The sequence below is a fragment of the Emys orbicularis genome, chromosome 3 (genome assembly GCF_028017835.1).
Source record: "Emys orbicularis isolate rEmyOrb1 chromosome 3, rEmyOrb1.hap1, whole genome shotgun sequence".
Classification (NCBI taxonomy): domain Eukaryota; kingdom Metazoa; phylum Chordata; order Testudines; family Emydidae; genus Emys; species Emys orbicularis.
This window is the reverse complement of record NC_088685.1, coordinates 103,021,499-103,039,902: the sequence shown is the minus strand read 5'-3', so window position 1 is coordinate 103,039,902 and position 18,404 is coordinate 103,021,499. Positions and strand designations below refer to the sequence as shown.

General features: G+C 42.3%; 1 protein-coding gene across 1 annotated transcript in view; it reads right to left on the bottom strand.

Moving 5' to 3' along the window:
* Positions 1-18,404, bottom strand: part of ENPP3 (ectonucleotide pyrophosphatase/phosphodiesterase 3) — an 84,197-nt gene that overhangs the window by 62,543 nt on the left and 3,250 nt on the right. Inside the window, exons 2-5 of the mRNA XM_065402090.1 lie at positions 9,080-9,158; positions 5,937-6,059; positions 3,953-4,078; positions 824-884 (exon numbers count right to left, since the gene is read on the bottom strand). Coding sequence (XP_065258162.1) covers positions 824-884; positions 3,953-4,078; positions 5,937-6,059; positions 9,080-9,158 — 389 coding nt within the window. The remainder of the gene's footprint in view (positions 1-823; positions 885-3,952; positions 4,079-5,936; positions 6,060-9,079; positions 9,159-18,404) is intronic.

The following is an 18,404-nucleotide window of genomic DNA, read 5'->3' as shown; positions in this document are numbered from 1 at the left end:
CAGCCACTTCCTTCTAGGCTAAGAGCTTTCCATGTTAATTAATTATTAATAATAATTAAATATAAGTGAGACAGCAGGGGAGAAAAGAAAAAGGGGACTACTGCTAAGAATGTCCTCTGAAACCTGCTAAAAACTGAAATTACTAAAAAAGAAAAAGAAGAGCGTGCTGTGCATAATATTTGCTGATAGCTTGGATGAAGGTATTATCAGCATGAGTTTGGGATAACCTCTGGATAACTCCTGACTTCATCACTTGTGAGTGTTGTGACCACCCCATACTCTGGATATCACTTCCACATATGAGTTGTCAGTTTGTGTGTGTTTTATATATATATATATATATATATATATATACACACAGACACACACACACAACAGTGTGGTCACTTAATAGCATTTGTTATATGTGGGCATCTTGATGGTTCTGACATTGTGTGTGTGTGTGTATACACACACACTCCATAACATCAGAACCATCAAGATGCCCACATATAACAAATGCTATTAAGTGACCACATGGTTGTATCCCTTGCCCTGTGCTCTTCCAACTGCCTGTTGATGTCACTCACGTGTTGTCTAAAGTTTAAACTGTGCACTCTCCAAGGAAGCAATCTTTTTCAACTGCTACAAAACAACTAATGCAATTTTAGGCACTGTATAAATAAGAATTATTTCTTATTACAGGCTTCCCAAAATTTGTGCACTTTGTTATTTCTGATTGTTATAACATTTTTCTCCATCAGAAAAGATTCAGTTACAATGTTTAAAAGAAAAATGCAAAAAAATTCCATTCGCAGACTGATAAGTGAACAAATCATCCTACCCTTCTGGGCACTGAGAAGTGTTGAGTGACGGGCATGCTTCTTTCACCCAAGGCGTTTCACCTGAAAAGCACAAAAGGTGTCACTGCAGCACTGTAGAAAAGTAAATATACAACACAAAGCAGTTTCCTTTCCAACCCCTGTGATTTTCTGAAACTCTGCTTAATGCTCATAAACATTTATCATATGCTAATGATCCAATAGAGTCTCTTTAGAAGAACAAAAGGAGTCATGAGAGAGGCAAGAAGGACAAACCAAAGAGGAAAGGAATAATAGAAAGAACTGATGGGGCAGAAAAAGCAGTGGATTTTTTTTTAAATAAGTCTTCTCCCTCCCAAAGAAAAGCCCTCCCACTAAGGATCCCAAGGCAGGCAGAAACAATAACCATTTTCACAGTGACCTTCATTGAGAATTATTAAAGCCAACAATTATACATCTAAATAAAAAGTGAAAATTGAATACAGCCATGAGAAGGGGTGAGAACAGGTTCTGGTATTATGATTACAACATTGAAATAGTTTTTTTGATTGCTTCCCACCTCACAGTTTCAAAGAAGTCCACTTATAGATGCAGGGTGGTATAGAATCTATAGATCCTTTATACCCTCTGACATCATAGTCATGAAGTATGGTTTGTTTTGCCAGTGGCATTTTTGCTATATCCATTAACAAATTTGCATACAGAACACACAAAGAAGGTTGGAGACAGGTTCTTTGGGTTGGAGTCTACATTGGATTGTTCCTATAGAAATGCTAAAGTATCTATAACAGAGGTGGGCAAACTACGGCCCGTGGGCCACATCCGGCCCGCAGGACCCTCCTGCCCGGCCCCTGAGCTCCTGGCCCAGGAGGCTAGCCCCCGGCTCCTCCCCTCTGTTCCCCTTCCCCCGCAGCCTCACCTCGCCGCGCTGCCGGCGCAATGCTCTGGGCGGCGGGGTTGCGAGCTCCTGGGGCAGCGCAGCTGCAGAGCCCGGCCTGACCGGGTGCTCTGAGCTGCGCAGTGGCGTGGCTAGCTCCAGCCGGACAGCGCGGCTGTAGTGCCACCAGCCACCAGTGCTCCAGGCAGCACGTTAAGGGGGCAGGGAGCAAGGGGGGTTGGATAGAGGGCAGGGGAGTTCGGGGGGGCGGTCAGGGGGCGGGGTGATCAGAGGGCGGGGAACAAGGGGGTTGAATGGGGGCAGGGGTCCCGGAGGGGCAGTCAGGAAGGAGGAGGGGTTGGATGGGCTGGCGGGGGGCAATCAGGGGCAGGAGTTCCGGGGACAGTCAGGGGACAGGGAGAAGGAGTGGTTGGATGGGGCAGGGATCCCAGGGGGGCAGTCAGGAAGGAGAGGAGGGGTTGGATGGGGCGGCGGGGAGCAGTCAGGGGCGGAGGTTCTGGGGGCGGTCAGGGGACAGGGAGCAGGGGTGTGTGGATGGGGCAGAGGTCCTGGGGGGGCCGTCAGGGAACAGGGGGGATTGGATGGAGCAGGAGTCCGGAGGGGGGGGGCAGATAGGGGGCGGGGGCTGGCCCTCCATACAATTTCCGAAACCCGATGTGGCCCTCAGGCCAAAAAGTTTGCCCGCCCCGATCTATAACAACATGCCACAATGTTCTCATTAAAGAACCACATAACTCCAGGCACCTATTTTGTGCATCGTTTGAAATAGCAACGGACTATAATTAAACTCTCAGATCCAAACTCCCCTAAACGTCATTGGTTTTGGGAATCCAAACCTGAATCTGAGTCCACATTTAATGTTTGAACCCAATATATATGAGTCAAATGAAAATCTCAGATCTGAACATCCTTATGAAAATTTCAAACCCAACAGCCATGAATTTTAGGTTGGGGGAGGGGGGACTTTTAAATCAGGATCCAAAATCTGTGGCTCGGATCCATCTCTAATCTAAGAATTTAATCAATCTTACACAATTAAAACCAGATTCTATATTTAAGTTAAATTTCTTTTTTCATCTGTGTATTTTGGACTGCTGAAGATTTAAGGGAGGGAGGTGCTTTTAACTGAAATACTGAAGCAGTGTATTTCTGCACCGCAAAGTCCCCAGGATGCAATGGAGTCCATGACACTGCTCTAAAAGCCTACTGTAAATGCTGTCTTTGTGTGTGGGAATGAGAGTCTGATATCATCCACCAGTGGCTGACCCACAAAGAAGTAAGGAGAACTACTGCTATTGTCTGTTAAGGAAGATCTTCTTTAGGAGAAGTGGCAGAGCAGGGGCACCGGAAAAGGGGGGCCAAGAAGCCATGACCCCACCACTTTTAAAAGGCATAGCCCTCCCACTTTTTACCTACTTTAAGGGTGAGTGTCAGGGAGAGAGGGCAGAGACGAATGAGTCTGGGCAGGGCCTGGGGGAAGAGACGGAGCAAGGGCAAGGCCTCAGGGGGAAGGGGCAAAGCAGGGGACAGGGCCCTGGTTTGGGCGCCACTGGCCCCCCCACTTCTAGGGAGCTTCCAGCACTCCTGGGCAGAGACCCATGTTTTCAAAAATAAAGGACTAAGGGTTCTAGCCCCACTTCTCAGGTGCATGTGTGATTTACCCAGTAATTCTATCTACTATCTTCAGCTCGTGGATTCATCTTACACTCCCTAAAGAAACAGTGCTTGATATATAGGGTCTACTGTCTTAAACAATGTTAAAATTAATTTTAAAATGTGCTTATAATGAAAGAGTTACATTAGGGATGGTAGTGACATGTTTTTTAGATTTCACACAGTTCAGAGCAGGGACTGTGCCTTCTCCCATTTTGGGAAAGCACATTTTGCGTGCTACTGCAATAATAATATCTTTCGTGTTTCTTAGGATTTAATTTTACACATACTACATTCCTCTCCAGCAATCACCTTCCTTCTCACAAAGCTAAATATCAGCTGTTTCACCACAAAGCAGCCACTCCCCAAGTGTCTCAGGCACTCAAAACACATTTACAGCTACAAGAAACCTAAACTTGTTCAAATAAAAGCTGTAGGTATCTTCAGTTAGGCACCAGAAGGGATTTATCAGAGTTGCTAACAATTATGAAGCCCCATATGTTTATTTTATATATATTTCATGTATATTCACTTGGGTAGCTTCCTGTAAATATCCCTATAATATAGCAAATAACACTTTTAAATATTAATTTTGGTTTACCTTTGCAAATACTTTTGTAGTCTACACAGCAGTCTTTTTTCTCCAAGCAGTCTTCAGAACAAGAACAGTGGCTTCCAGTTATCCGTGTCTCACCACAACGGAGTTTAGTGCATGTCCATATCTGAGCTGAAAAATTATTAATTGGTTGTTGTGATAGAATTCACCCCTGTGTTCATGCCCTACACACTACTGTAATAATCTTTGTACAAAGTATGCCTTGTAAGGCATCATTTGAAAACTCATAATTTGCAATCAGTATTGTCCTGGTAAAATATGTGTGGCAACATTGTAGATGAAGTTATAAGATTCCCCTGCATGGTGTTCTTAACACATGTTCCAATCCCCACAGCCCTGCCCAAACAGAAGTTGGCAAACAGGTCTGGCCTAAACAAAGGAATGTGTGCTCTGCTTAATTTGCATTTAAGCAGTAAAGAGAGTCATCAACCAGGAAGGGAAGACAAAGGAAGTTGAAACAGATGAAAAAATCAGCAGGGAACATCCTTCCACATAGACATTATGTCCCCTGGTTCCAGGTGTAAATGTTTTTCAAGAGGGGGACTGAAACTATAAAAAGGAGGGACAAACACCCCAAGGCTCTCCTCTCTCTCTCTCCTGGCCCATTGCATTCACTGCACCTGAAGAGACAAAGGAAGCAGTTGTTGGACTCTGTATGAGGGGTTCTTACCTAAAGAGTTTGGTGTGTAAGACTGCTGAAAGTATATGGTGCGAAACTGTGATTGAATATAATAAAGCTTGTTAAGTTAGGCACCAGAAGGGTTTTATCTTTATTTTTCTTGTAGCCATTTCTGACTTTTATGCCTCATTACTTATACTCGTTTAAAATCTATCTCTTTGTAGTTAATAAACTTGTTTTACTGTTTTATCTAACCCAGTGTATTCAAGCTGAAGTGGCTGGGCAATTCTATTTGGGACAACAAGTTGTGTGCATATATGTTCCCTTCAAAGAATAATGGACTTAGCATATTTGTACTGTCCAGGACAGGGCTGGGCAGTATACAACATGCATTTCTGAGGGAAGATCTAGGGCTGGAGTTGTGTTGGGATCACCCTGCAATATAACCAAGGCTGGTAAGAGCCAAGATGTGGCTGGCTGGCTGCAGCACACACACAGACATAGCTGGAAGTGACTTTCATGCTGAAGGCTGTCTGTGAGCAGACCAGGTTGGAGGTTGCACCAGCAAGATATTGTAAAGGGCACCCCAGGTTACAGGGCAGGGGTGACATAGCTATTCGTTAGCCTGGATTGTACCCTTGGTATGTCACAGTTGTGTTTTCGTATGAAGAAAAAAACACAATTCAGTTCAGAGCACTGAATGTATATATCTGTGGTGAAATCAAAGGACCGACAAGCCCATTGACACTATTGGGAGCAGATTTAAATCAATAGTCTCTGAGGGAAGAGAAAGAACAGCAAGGAACAAATGTTGCGTGACTCCCAGCAGATGGCAAACAGACCGAAGAATGAAGGAACGTCTACATGTTACAGAACAGGAGTGAGAGATAGAGCGAGAGAGAGAGCAGAACAGGAGAGATGGATTCCAAGAAGCTGTCACGGGAACAGTTAGAGTGAATGGACAGAGAAAGGAACGTGCAGGGAAAAGACATTAGATGTGATATAGTAGCAGACAAGTCTGCTAGAGAACTTTGTAGCCCACGGATCCAATTCATCCCGCCAACATACCATTGTGTGCTGCATACTATTCAGAACACAGGGTACTGGGGGCATTCATTAATCCACTCACTTCTGAGAGGGAGGTAGCAACATGCATTCAACATACATACGACAGCCCCAGAATTCACCACGTGCCATAACAAGTTTCTAAAATACAAAAGGAGCCTTTTTTGCATCTGTACTTGTGGCAGAATAAGCAAACATAGCACATTTCTCATTTCCCCTCACCCTCCCTCCAGAAAAATTAATAAAAAGACTAGGCTAACAAATCTCACATTTATGGGAACGTACTTGGTTCCAGGCAGGTACCCTCATAATCCCAGCAGCAGTTTTGAAGCTCTTTACAGCCACCATCACACTGGCAGCCCTGCCCCTTTTTATTAAATGGCTCATTACATCTGTTTCTGCAGCTGACTGTAAAGAGAACAAAAGATGGTTTTAGCACTAAAGTTATTCCAATCCTTAAGAATACAACAATTAAATAGAACATGGCCAGGAGCCTAGAGTCAGAATGTTCTAAATAATTGTCCAAAACTATTTCCCGAATCACTTGTCAACACATTTAGTAAAATTAATAATATGAGCTTATTTCCATCAAAGTTGGGTGACGTCCACACAAAACTGTGTGTGTGTGTGTGTGTGTGTGTGTGTAAAATTAGGATAATTATAAAAATAAAAATAATATGAATATTATGATGAATAATGATACGGGGAAAAGATGTGAAATTCAGACTAGGTAAACAGTCCTTGTAAACAAAATTGAAAGTAAAAAAATATTTTAAACTATTAATTTTAAAGTTATATAAAGAGTTACAGTCATATATGTTCACAAAGAACTTTGTGCCAAAACAGCTGTCTCAGGGTATGTCTCAGGGTATGCTGAGTCTCAGGGTATGTCTACACTACACAGTTAATCTGGGTTTTAGCCCAAACCCCCTTCCATCCACATAGAAAAATCTCTGCCCCATGTTTGGAGGTGCTTTAAGCCCAGCTTGTTTACCCAGCTGAGGGGTGTGGGTTAGAGCCCAGGTTGGGTTCTACTCTAATTTGGGCTGGCACCTGCCCCACTGTGCAATGAGATGCCAGCAAAATCACCTGAGTGTTAACAGTCCTCCACTGCCCTTCCCACAATTCTCCCTGAAGGACAAACAAGCTCTCCCACAATTGACTGAGAAAGACTCCTAGAGTTTCTCACTACAAAGAACCATGGCATATGCCCCCAGACACACACGGACAAGTGCAGAAACAGTTAGGACATAGTAATGCAAATATGGCTTTGCTGTGGTGGTGCTCACACCCAGGCTGGACTAACCTGAATGCCAGTCACCCAGGTTAACTGTGCAGTGTAGATATAGCCTAACTCAGGAGCAGTGTAATTCTTTTTTTCTATTTGAAATGCAAGCTTTTATACTCCTAACAATATTAAATTCCTTTTTATTGTTTCTTTAGAGAATACATAATAGAAAAATAGAATATTCAAGTGCAGAGGTCTAATTATATTTTTCAAAAACTTGAGATATTGCAGAATTATTATGGGAGCTATCATGAAATTTACTTTGAATACTTAAGTTTATCCAATGGGATCAAAGCCATTATCACAAGATTTAATATCTCTGATTTTGTACTGCAACTGCTCGCTATTGTGTTACTATTTCATAAGCTAGGCCAGTCATAATGAAAGTAGTAAGAGTAAAAGGGCTTGATTCACAATTGCCCTGCAGCTTGCAGTCAAATACACCAGGGCAAAGTGGTTATAAAATATTGTATTCTGATCTGCTAACATTTTACACCACTTTGCATTAATTTTGTACAGGCGTAATAGATTCCACAGGGTGGAAAGCAATGGAGAATCAGGCTCTACGTGTCAATAAATGTTACATGGCAAGTTGACAATACATCATATTATTTGGTTAAGAGTCACTGAAGAGTAACTACAGTTCATCATCATAGTTACAAAGAATATCACAAGACGCTAGAAGAAGGAAACAAGCAAGAAAAATAATGAGTGGGGAAGAGTAGGGAAACAAGTTTAACACATTAACATAGGTGCCGTAAGAATGAGGGAAAAAACATTTCATCATCATTCTGTGGCTGCACAGATAGAATTGTTTTAAACGAAGCTATCCAATTGTTGACATTGCACTGAGCTGCTTGGGACATTTTTGACAAAATAAAATTTCATCAAAGTAAGTTGTTTTGTCAAAGCCAAAATGTTTTATGGAGGCATAATGGTTTCAGCAAAGTTTGAAAGGGCCTTTTTTGGGTCAAGAATTCTCCAGTCACTTCTGACAAGAGAGAGACCGAATTGAAAAGCTCAGGCTTTTGATCTGAAAACAGATGTTTCAATGCATTTCCATTTCGCAAAAGCATTCAAAAAGTTTTGATTTTGTTCCAGTGCAGAATGAAAACAAATTTTGAAACTTCAAGAATTGTCATGAAATGGAATTGTTGTCCTCCGGACAGCTCGCCATTGCATTCTAACTAGACTAGTTCTCATTAATTAGAGCTGATCAAAAATTCAGAATTTCTATCACATGGGAAATTCGGACATTTCAATATGTTTTTGTATAGAATCAGGATGAAAATAGCAAATTTTCTCATGGAATGGAAAGTTCAGACAAATGTCTGTTGGGAGCTGCTGTATACTTACTTTGCCCATCACCCTCAGCTCTTAACCCAGACTATCTCTCATAATGCAGCATGATTATGTGACTCACATACTGCACAGCATCATCAGCTAGAGGGGAGAGTGTGGTCCATTGTGGGACCTCTAGTCTAGCCAGGGAGCCTGGCAACTGGAGGATAGTGGGGGCATGAGGCATCCGAACTACATCTCCTGTGAGGCACTGCTGCAGTTCAGGTGAATACAGATTAATGTCAAACTGACGAAAAATGAAGTGTTTCAGTTTGGTTCACAAATATTTTGTTTTAATTTTCCTGACCAAAAAAAAATCAAAATTTCCCCACGATTTTGCAGAATTTTCATTTTGTCAAAAAATGCCCAACCAGTTCTAATATTAAGCACTTCAAAGATGCTGAATATACTTAATAAGTGGGGCATGAAAAGCATCAAGTGCTATTATGTATGAAGTTTGTCACTTTGCAGCAATAATTTGCAACTGTGGAGTACCTTCTATCGCAACTTATTTTACAAACATTATTTAATTAAGCCTCCCCATCCTTGTGAGGCAGGTATTATCACCCCCATTTTACAGATGGGGAACTGAGGCACAGCCATTAAGGCCACATTTTTTAAAGCTGTCCACCAATTTTTGGGGGGGCCTCCTTTTTATGTTGCCCACCCTGAGAAACCTAGGACCTAATTGTCACAAGTGTTGAATATCCACAGTTTATTTTTAGTGAAATCCTCTGTTTAAATGCTTTGCTGGATGGAAGCGTAAATTAATATTGTACTGAAAATATTGTAAACGTACCTTGTACTTGGTCTTCATGTTTTAGTCCTAGTCCCAAGCCTAGTCCAAGTGATATAACCACCAAAGAGACTAAAAGAATCTGTCACAAAAAAGTCATATACCGTGAGGTATTTCATTTGCAGGTGACACAAAAATTGGGGGAGTGGTAAATAATGAAGAGGACGGGTCACTGATTCAGAGTGATCTGGATTGCTTGGTAAACTGGGCACAAGCAAACAATATGCATTTTAATATGGCAAAATGTAAGTGTTATAGCCCATAGAGCTAGCTTAGCCTTTTATTTTACTCAGCAGTAACACAAGGAACCTACAGGCCTGTATCCTATGTAAGGTATTATCTTAAGTAAGTAGGAACAAAGAATGTACTTACAGAATGGGGGACTTTATGCTGGGAAGTAGTGACTCTGAAAAGATTAGGGGGTTGTGATGGATAATCAGCTGAACATGACCTCACAGTGCAATGCTGTGGCCAAAGGAGCTAATGCAATCTTGGGTTCCATAAACAGGAAACTCTCAAGTAGGCGTAGAGCGGTTACTATACTTCTGTATTTGGCATGTGTGCCCAGTATTGGAATATTGTGTCCAGTTCTGGTGCCCACAATTCTAGAAGGATGTGTGAGGGATTGGGGGTCTCAGAGCCAGTCCCACAGCTCCCCACGCAGTGCTCAAACCATGGCTACCACCTGGAACCTGTGGAGAGAGGGGCTGATGGAGCTTTAGCTCACCGAGAGCTTCACTCACAAAACTCCTGACTGGGGGAAACATCCAGCCCCACTGATTGCCTCAAACACACTACTTAAGCCAAAAGGAAACACAGGAAGGTGTCTGAGTAGCTATGTGAATTTTTGGCTGGCTGCTATTGTGGACCCTGCCTACTCACCTGATTTCTGAGCCCTGCCTTCCAGCCGGTTCCTGCATCCCAGCTATGCCAACTCTCCTTTTCTCAGATCCCTGCCTGCTCCCAGTTCCTGCTTTCCCACCTCACTCCAGGACCTTGCTCCTACACCCTACCCCTGACTCAGACTCCAGCTCTGACCTTTGTCTTGACACATGATTCTGTATCCAGCTCTGCCCCCAGAACTGGTTCCTGGCTTCCAACTCTAACCATTAGGCATGACCGCCCACACCCCGGTACTTATACAATGTTGATAAACTGGAGAGGGTTCAGAGAAGAGCCACATGAATGATTAAAGGATTAGAAAACATGCCTTATAGTGATAGATTCAAAGAGCTCAATCTATTTGAAAAGTCATGGAAGATGGGAGAGATTCCAGAAGACTGGAAAATGGCACCATATTTGCCCATCTATAAAAAGGGAAATAAGGACAACCCGGGGAATTACAGACCTGTCAGCTTAACTTCTGTATCTGGAAAGATAATGGAGCCAATTAAGCAATCAATTTGCAAAGATCTAGAAGATAATAATGTAATAAGTAACAGTCAGCATGGATTTGTCAAGAACAAATCATGTCAAACCAACCTGTTAGCTTTCTTTGACAGGGTAATAAGCCTTGTGGATAGGGGGGAAGCAGTAGATGTGGTGTATCCAGACTGTAGTAAAGCTTTTGATACTGTCTTGCATGACCTTCTCATAAACAAACTAGGGAAATGCAACCTAGATGGAGCTACTATAACATGGATGCAAAACTGGTTGGAAAACCATTCCCAGAGAGTAGTTATCAATGGTTCACAGTCATGCTGGGAGGGCATAACGAGTTGGGTCCCACAGGGATCCATTCTGGGTCCAGTTCTGTTCAATATCTTCATCAATGATTTAGATAATGGCATGCAGAGTACACTCATAAAGTTTGAGGACAATACCAAGCTGGGAGGGGGTGCTTTGGAGAATAGGATTAAAATTCAAAATGATCTGGACAAACTGGATAAATGATCTGAAATAAACAGATGAAATTCAATAAGGACAAATGTGAAGTACTCCATTTAGGAAGGAACACTCAGTTGCACACATGCTAAATGGGAAATGACTGCCTAGGAAGGAGTACCGCGGAAAGGGATCTGGGGGTCATAGTGGACCACAAGCTAAATATAAGTCAACTGTGTAACACTGTTGCAAAAAAAGTGAACATCATTCTGGAATGTATTAGCAGAAGTGTTGTAAGCAAGACATGAGAAGTAATTCTTCTGCTTTACTTCGCACTGATTAGGGCCTCAACTGGAGTATTGTGTCCAGTTCTGGGTGCCACGTTTCAGGAAAGATGTGGACAAACTGGAGAAAGTCCAGAGAAGAGCAACAAAAATGATTAAAGGTCTAGAAAACATGACCTATAAGGGAAGATTGAAAAAATTGGGTTTGTTTAGTCTGGGAAAGAGAAGACTGAGAGGGGACATAACAGTTTTCAAGTTCGTAAAAGGTTGTTACTAGGAGGAGGGAGAAGAATTGTTCTTCTTAACCTCTGAGGATAGGACAAGAAGCAATGGGCTTAAATTGCAGCAAGGGAGGTTGAGGTTGGACATTAGGAAAAACTTCCTAACTGTCAGTGTGGTTAAGCACTGGAATAAATTGCCTAAGGAGGTTGTGGAATCTCCATCATTGGAGATTTTTAAGAGCAGGTTAGACAAACACCTATTAGGAATGGTCTAGATAATAATTGGTCCTGTCATTAGTGTAAGGGACCAGACTAGATGACCTCTTGAGGTCCCTTCCAGTCCTATGATTCTATGATTTAGCTTAACAAAAAGAAGGTTAAAGGGTGATTTGATTACAGTCTATAAATACCTACATGGGAAACAAATATTTAATAATGGGCTTCAATCTAGTAGAGAAAGATATAACAGGATCCAATGGCTGGAAGTTAAAACTAGAGAAATTCATACAGGAAATTAAGAGTACATTTTTAACAGTGACAGCAATTAACCATTGATGAAAATTATCAAGGGTGATGGTGGATTCTCCATCACTGACACATTTTAAAGCATGACTGGATGTTCTTCTAAAAGATGTGCTCTAGGAATTATTTTGGGGCAGTTCTATGGCCTGGGTTATACAGACTAGATGATCACAATGGTCCTTCTGGCCTTGGAATCTTTGAACTTTATCACATATGCTGTCCATCAGTAGTATCTATGAATGCTAACGAATGAAAAAATTGGGGCGATCCTGAGCTGAGAGGTGTGAGGGAGAGTCTGTAGTTATAGGCATAAAAGTAAAATTTGTGATGTGCTGCTTATATTTTAGCAAGAAGCTGCCACAAAAATGTCTCCCCTTTAACTAGTGAGTAATCCCACGTGGTAAGCAGGGATGTATTTGCTTGCAGAGGTGGGAGGGACTGGTGAATCTATGAATTTGCTTTCCACTTAAAACAAAAAAGCTTCCTCATAACCAAGGAGGGAGGCAGCACTTGATAAAATACTTATGTTAAGCACATTTGCCTTGAAGTGATTACACTTTGATCTTAAGAAGTACAGCATATATTGATAATGTAGCATGCAGTTCACCTTGCGTAATTTGAAAAAGTTGTACTTTAATCATGTCTCTTAGCATAGGTAAAAGATTTTAAACCATGATCAAATTTAAAAAATCACTATTTTCCTCAATACCAAAATACTATTCTCTCAGCCATCATCTCTAGAACCCAAGTTTTCCCCTCCCTTCCTTGAAATAGCTGGGGGGAAAAGATACGCCTCAAAGCTTTCCCAGTGGGTCATCAACATAAGGCTCAGGGGAACCAAGGATGGCAATAAATTCCAGAGTCTAGGAGACCTCACTTAGAATGCCCTGCCACCAATCCCCTAATAAAACCAAGGGGACTAACTGCTCAAACTAATTGCAACTATAGAAAAAAAAATAAAGATAGAGTCCAAAAAGTAGACAGGAGTAGGGATAAAACCTCTTAAAGATTTCTAGATGATTATTAATTATTGTTATTTGTATTATCATAGTGCCTAAGAGCCCCAGTCATAGACCAAGACCCCATTGTGCTAAGCGCTGTACAAACATGTAAGTTTCAACTGGCAATCATTTGATAACGAGTACTTATAATGAAACACAGATGTTCTCTACATGCCCCATATGGGAAATCCCAATTAATAAGCAGGCAACTACTTTGTCTCCCAGAAGCAATTTCCTGATGTAGCCCTACACAGAGCATATTGTAGTAATCCATTCCCCAGATCATCAAATGCATGGATAACCCTGGTGAGGTCTGCTCTGCAACCGTAAGAAAAGGACACCAGAAACTTATTGCCAAATACATAGGATGGAAAGCACTCTTGGCAACTTCTGCTACCAGAATACCCAGCAGCTGCTCTGGCTCTAACAAATTCTCCAGGTTGTTAGTCTGTGTAATAATGGTAGGTATGCTCAGGATGCCAATAACATTTCCACCATTTCCTCAATTATCATCACCAACATCTTATATAGGTGCATCCTCAGTCAGCAAGTTCTTATCCTTATACCAAGATCTGTTAGACAGGGGGCATGCCACATCGGCCAGATCAGAGGAGATGGATCTATCACGCTGAGTGGAGGAGTGGATTTAAGAACAAGGGCTGAGAGGGCAAACAAACTGGGGAGGCCCAATGGTAGGCATCAGCATGTGATTTAGGGGTTAGAGAGGGGCTAGAGAGGCCTGTGGGTGTTTGGTAGGCAAGAGGAGCAGACTCGGGGCAGCTAAGGATACATGCTGGTTGACAGTCACAAGCGAGAAGCTACAGCTCCCTTCCCTCAGCCTAATCTGCAATCAGGACACACAGTCTCCTTACCCACCTGAAGAAGGGCCATAATGCAGACCTGTTAAGTCTCCCATTTTCTCCAGGAGACTATTTCAGGTCCCCTTCCCAGGCTCCTGAGCTGGAAGCTTCATCTCTCAAAGTAACAAGGAGACTCAATAGGAAATAGTGGTTAGAGCATCTCACTTTACACCCTTCCCCCAGTAATAGACTGCAGCAACTTAGCTGAGAATGACCATAGAGACTAGGAGCCAGATGAAGAAACTAAGGAGGATGCTCATGCCTGATATGACACAAACAAATGAGCCCTCTCTGGCTTCCGTTCCTTCCTCTCCCAGCTGTGGCCCTTTCCCCACCTGCATCGGCCCTAACACCCCACAGCAGAGTTCATCTAGGAGGCTCCTTTCCAGCCTCAACTGCTGCCAAGCTCCACGTAACCAGGTTCAAAGGGGTAGCTGCTGAGTCTCTCCATCCACTCTCCAGCTCCATGCTCCTGCGTTTGCAAGCTCGCCTGAGCTAATGGTAGCAGTTCCTTCTTTCTCTACCTCTCCTTATTTCAAGATGCTGGGGACCACTGCTGGGTTAAGGGAAGTAGGTGCTTCTCTAGCACCTCCGGAGGAAAAATGCCCAAAGAAGGGATTGAAGAAAGAAGGATGGCAAGAGAGAAGTGGATGGAAAATAATTTCCCAAAGGGGAATTTAAAGCCTTCATCAGAGGCTTCATCATCTCTTATGCCACACAGGAGTAATCAAACACCTTAAATTGCGAAAGAGTTGTGCCTATGGATACAACAGCTGGCAAGGCATGACTGAGGTTATGGAATGAAAGACTATGCGCAGTCGGATGCACTGAAATAGATCTGGAACCCCAGGAGGGCCTTCCCGGAAGGGCCGACATAGACTGGTCAACGTGGTGATGCCTGAACCACCTGCGCAAGCAAATCGGTAGATCAAAGACTAATATGATCAAATGGGGCGACTCTAATGACATGAATCTATGTGAGTGCAGTGGGTTGCAGACCATGGAGCACCTGCTGGTTTGCTGACTCTTTGGGGAGACCTATATGAAGGAGGACCTCGCTGCAGCAACGGAAAAGACCATCACTTTTGCACAGTTCTGGAAAATCATCTAGTTTGTGACAAGGACTTGAGAATAAAAAGCTGCCACCTTTAAAAAGAAATGGAGAGAACATAGAATTGATACCCATTTGAAGGAAATTAAGGCCTTGGATGTAGATTATGCTTCTGCCTCCTCCCCAGAGAAGCTCAGAACCCTCATCAATCTAAGATACAAAATCAACAAACTTTTGTCCCAAAAGGTTGAATTTGCTTTATTCTGTTTAAAGCAAAACTACTGGAAATCTAGTAGTAGGCAAAAGAGCTGGCAAGCTGTTTGCATACAGACTTAAGCAAAAGGCTAACAGAAATAAGATTGCGGCTATTCATGATAGTAGCAATAAATAATCTACAACACAGTTAGATATTAATAAACAATGTCAACTGTTTTATTCAAAACTATATTTAGCTGAAGAGGGACTCTGTAACGATGCCCTAGATCACTTTTATAGTGGATTGTCTCTGCCATAGATCTCTGACTCTCAGAAGAAACTTTTAGATGCTCCTCTAGAAATTGTGGCTATAAAAGAAATGAAGGTTGGAATGACTCCTGACAGGTTCCCAACTGAATTTTACAAAAAGTTCTGTGAAACTTTAACACCTAGATTATTGAATATGTTCAATGAGGCCAAGACTGAGCAAACTCTCCCACCTACTCTAAGAGAAGCTGTAATTTCAGTTATTCCTAAACCTGGGAAAGACCTTGGACTAAGTAGTAATTACAGACCAATTTCTTTAATCAATTGTGGCACTAAGATTTTCACTAAAGCTCTTGATATGCAACTGGACAAAGTCCTCTCACACATTATACAGATAAATCAGGTAGGCTTCCTTCATAATAGACATAGCTCAGATAATTTGCATCACCTGATTGATATTATCAGTATGCTGAGAGATTCTAAAGAACCCTTAGCTGTCATTTCTTTTGCTGCCAAAAAGGCCTTTAAGCACATAGCCTGGGACTATCTTTTTCATGTGTTAGCAAAATTTGGTTTTGGTAAACAATGTATAGCTTGGATTATAGCAATGTATAGCATAAAAGCTCTATCACAGTTTTCAGGGTAGTTACCATTGGTACTATTTCTGCCCCATGTCCATTATTGAGAGGTAAACAGAAGGGCTGCCCCCTTTCTCCTCCTCTGTTCAATTTAACTTTAGAACCCATAGCCATTGCCACCAAAGCAATTCAACACATTCATGGCATCAAGGTGGTCAAACAGATGCTCTATGCAGATGATGCTCTTGTAGATGTATCTAAGCCTAAGGTTACGGTTCCTAATCTTCGAGCCACTATTAATACATTTGGACTCCTCTCTGGATAGAAAATTAATTGAGCTAAATCAGAAATCTTAGTCATTAACAAATATGCCCACAAAGGCCTTTTCTCAAATTGGGATTTCCAATGACAGTCCTCTTATATGAAGTATTTAGGAATACTGATTCCCAATAATATTCAGGACATCCCTAACATAAATATAGAACCAATTATTGCACAAGTGGCTAACAATTATGGAGATGGAGTTCATTAACCCTCCGTTTGTGGGGTAAATTTAATATAATGAAGATGAATGTCCTTCCTAGAATTTTGTATGTCCTGAGAGGTCTCCCTATTTCTATTCCTCAGACTTACTTTAAGAAATTCAATAGTATTTTCAGAACGTTCCTTTAGGGCGCAGGTAAGAAACCTAGACTGGCTCTGAACAAATTACAGCTTCCCCTTTCTCTGTGAGGATTTTGTCTTCCCAGCTTGGAAAATTATCTTATCTCCCTTTATTGAGCCAGGCATCTTTGTGGCTATTAAATATGACCCCACGGACCCCACTTTGGGTTCTTATTGAATGAGAACTGGTATATCTTCTCCCCCTTTCAGGCATGGTAGGGTTAAATTATTATAGATTTGATGGCTCCAGAGCTCCCACAATAACGGCTGTGAGGCAAGCTTGGTCAAACATGGCTGGAAAATTCTGCTTGCATCCATTCTTCCATGTAGAGGCAGTCCTATGAAGCAATCCTATCATTAAAATGTGTGGCAAAACCTTGACTTAGAGGGATTAGATGGACAGAGGAATTATGACTGTGTCACAGCTAATTGACAATGATAAATTAAACCATTTATAGATCTTCAGCAATAATTTGGCTTGACCTGCTGTCAGGGTTCCCTCCCTACTCTGAACTCTGGGGTACAGATGTGGGGACACGCATGAAAGACCCCAAGCTTATATTCCACCAACTTAGGTTAAAAACTTCTCCAAGGCACAAATTCTTCCTTGCCCTTGGATGGTATTGCTGCCATCACCAAGTGAGTTAGACAAAGATTCAGGAAAAGGACCACTTGGAGTTCCTGTTTCCCTAAAATATCCCCCCAAGCCCCTTCACCCCCTTTCCTGGGGAGGCTTGAGAGTAACCAAGGTGAGCACAGACCAGACCCTTGGGTTTTTAGGACACTAAAAACCCAATCAGATTCTTAAAAAACAGAACTTTATTATAAAGAAAAAAGTAAAAGAAGCACCACTGTAAAATCAGAATGGAAAGAAATTTTACAGGGTAATAAGATTCAAAACACAGAGGATTCCCCTCTAGGCAAAACTTTAAAGTTACAAAAAAACAGGAATAAACCTCCCTCTTAGCACAGGGACAATTCACAAGCTAAAACAAAAGATAATCTAACACATTTCCTTCCTATTACTTACAATTTGTAATCTTAGATGCTTAGTTCATGTATGGCTTTGGGAGATGTATTTTCCCTGCCCTGATTCCTCGCTGACCCAGAGAGAACACAAAGAGAGACAAAACAAAAAACCCTCCCCAACAGATTTGAAAGTATCTTCTCCCCTTATTGGTCCTTTTGGTCAGGTGCCAACTAGGTTATTTGAGCTTCTTAATCCTTTACAGGCAAAGGAGGGATTTTATGCTACCCTTAGCTGTATGTTCATGACACCTGGAAATATCTCCAGTTAAAGCATTTACTTATGAATGTATTTGGACTGGATGCATCAGGAGCTCCAGAATTTCCAGAACTTTTATTATTTTGGAGGAAACTTCCTGGAGTCATTTGGCCAGTGGGATACTTTGATGATTTTCTGGCCCAAAAAACTCTGCCAAAGATTGATAACTTGAGAGTTGCTTGGAACAGAGATTTGAATACACAACTACCTCCAACCCAGTGAAATACAATTGTTCCTAACGTTAAAAAGCAACTATAGCCCTGAGACTATGGCTTATTCACCAAAAGACACTTTTTCGAATATGCTGATCCCCACATAGACTAATGGTCAGGGCCATCCCTAGCTATTCTGGGGCCCTACGCAGCCCTCCCCCCCCCATTGGGGGGGCAAGCCTCCACAGGAGGCGGGGCTGGCTTGGGAGACAGGGGGGAACTGCCCCCCAGCACTCACCGGCAGCATGGCTGGGGCCGGGTCGCTGCATTTCCCAACGCTGATGAGTGCAGGCATGGCCCTGCTGCAGTCCTCAGGGGAATGGGGGAGGGGCTGGGCAGAGCAGGGGCGGGGTAGGGGCAGAGCA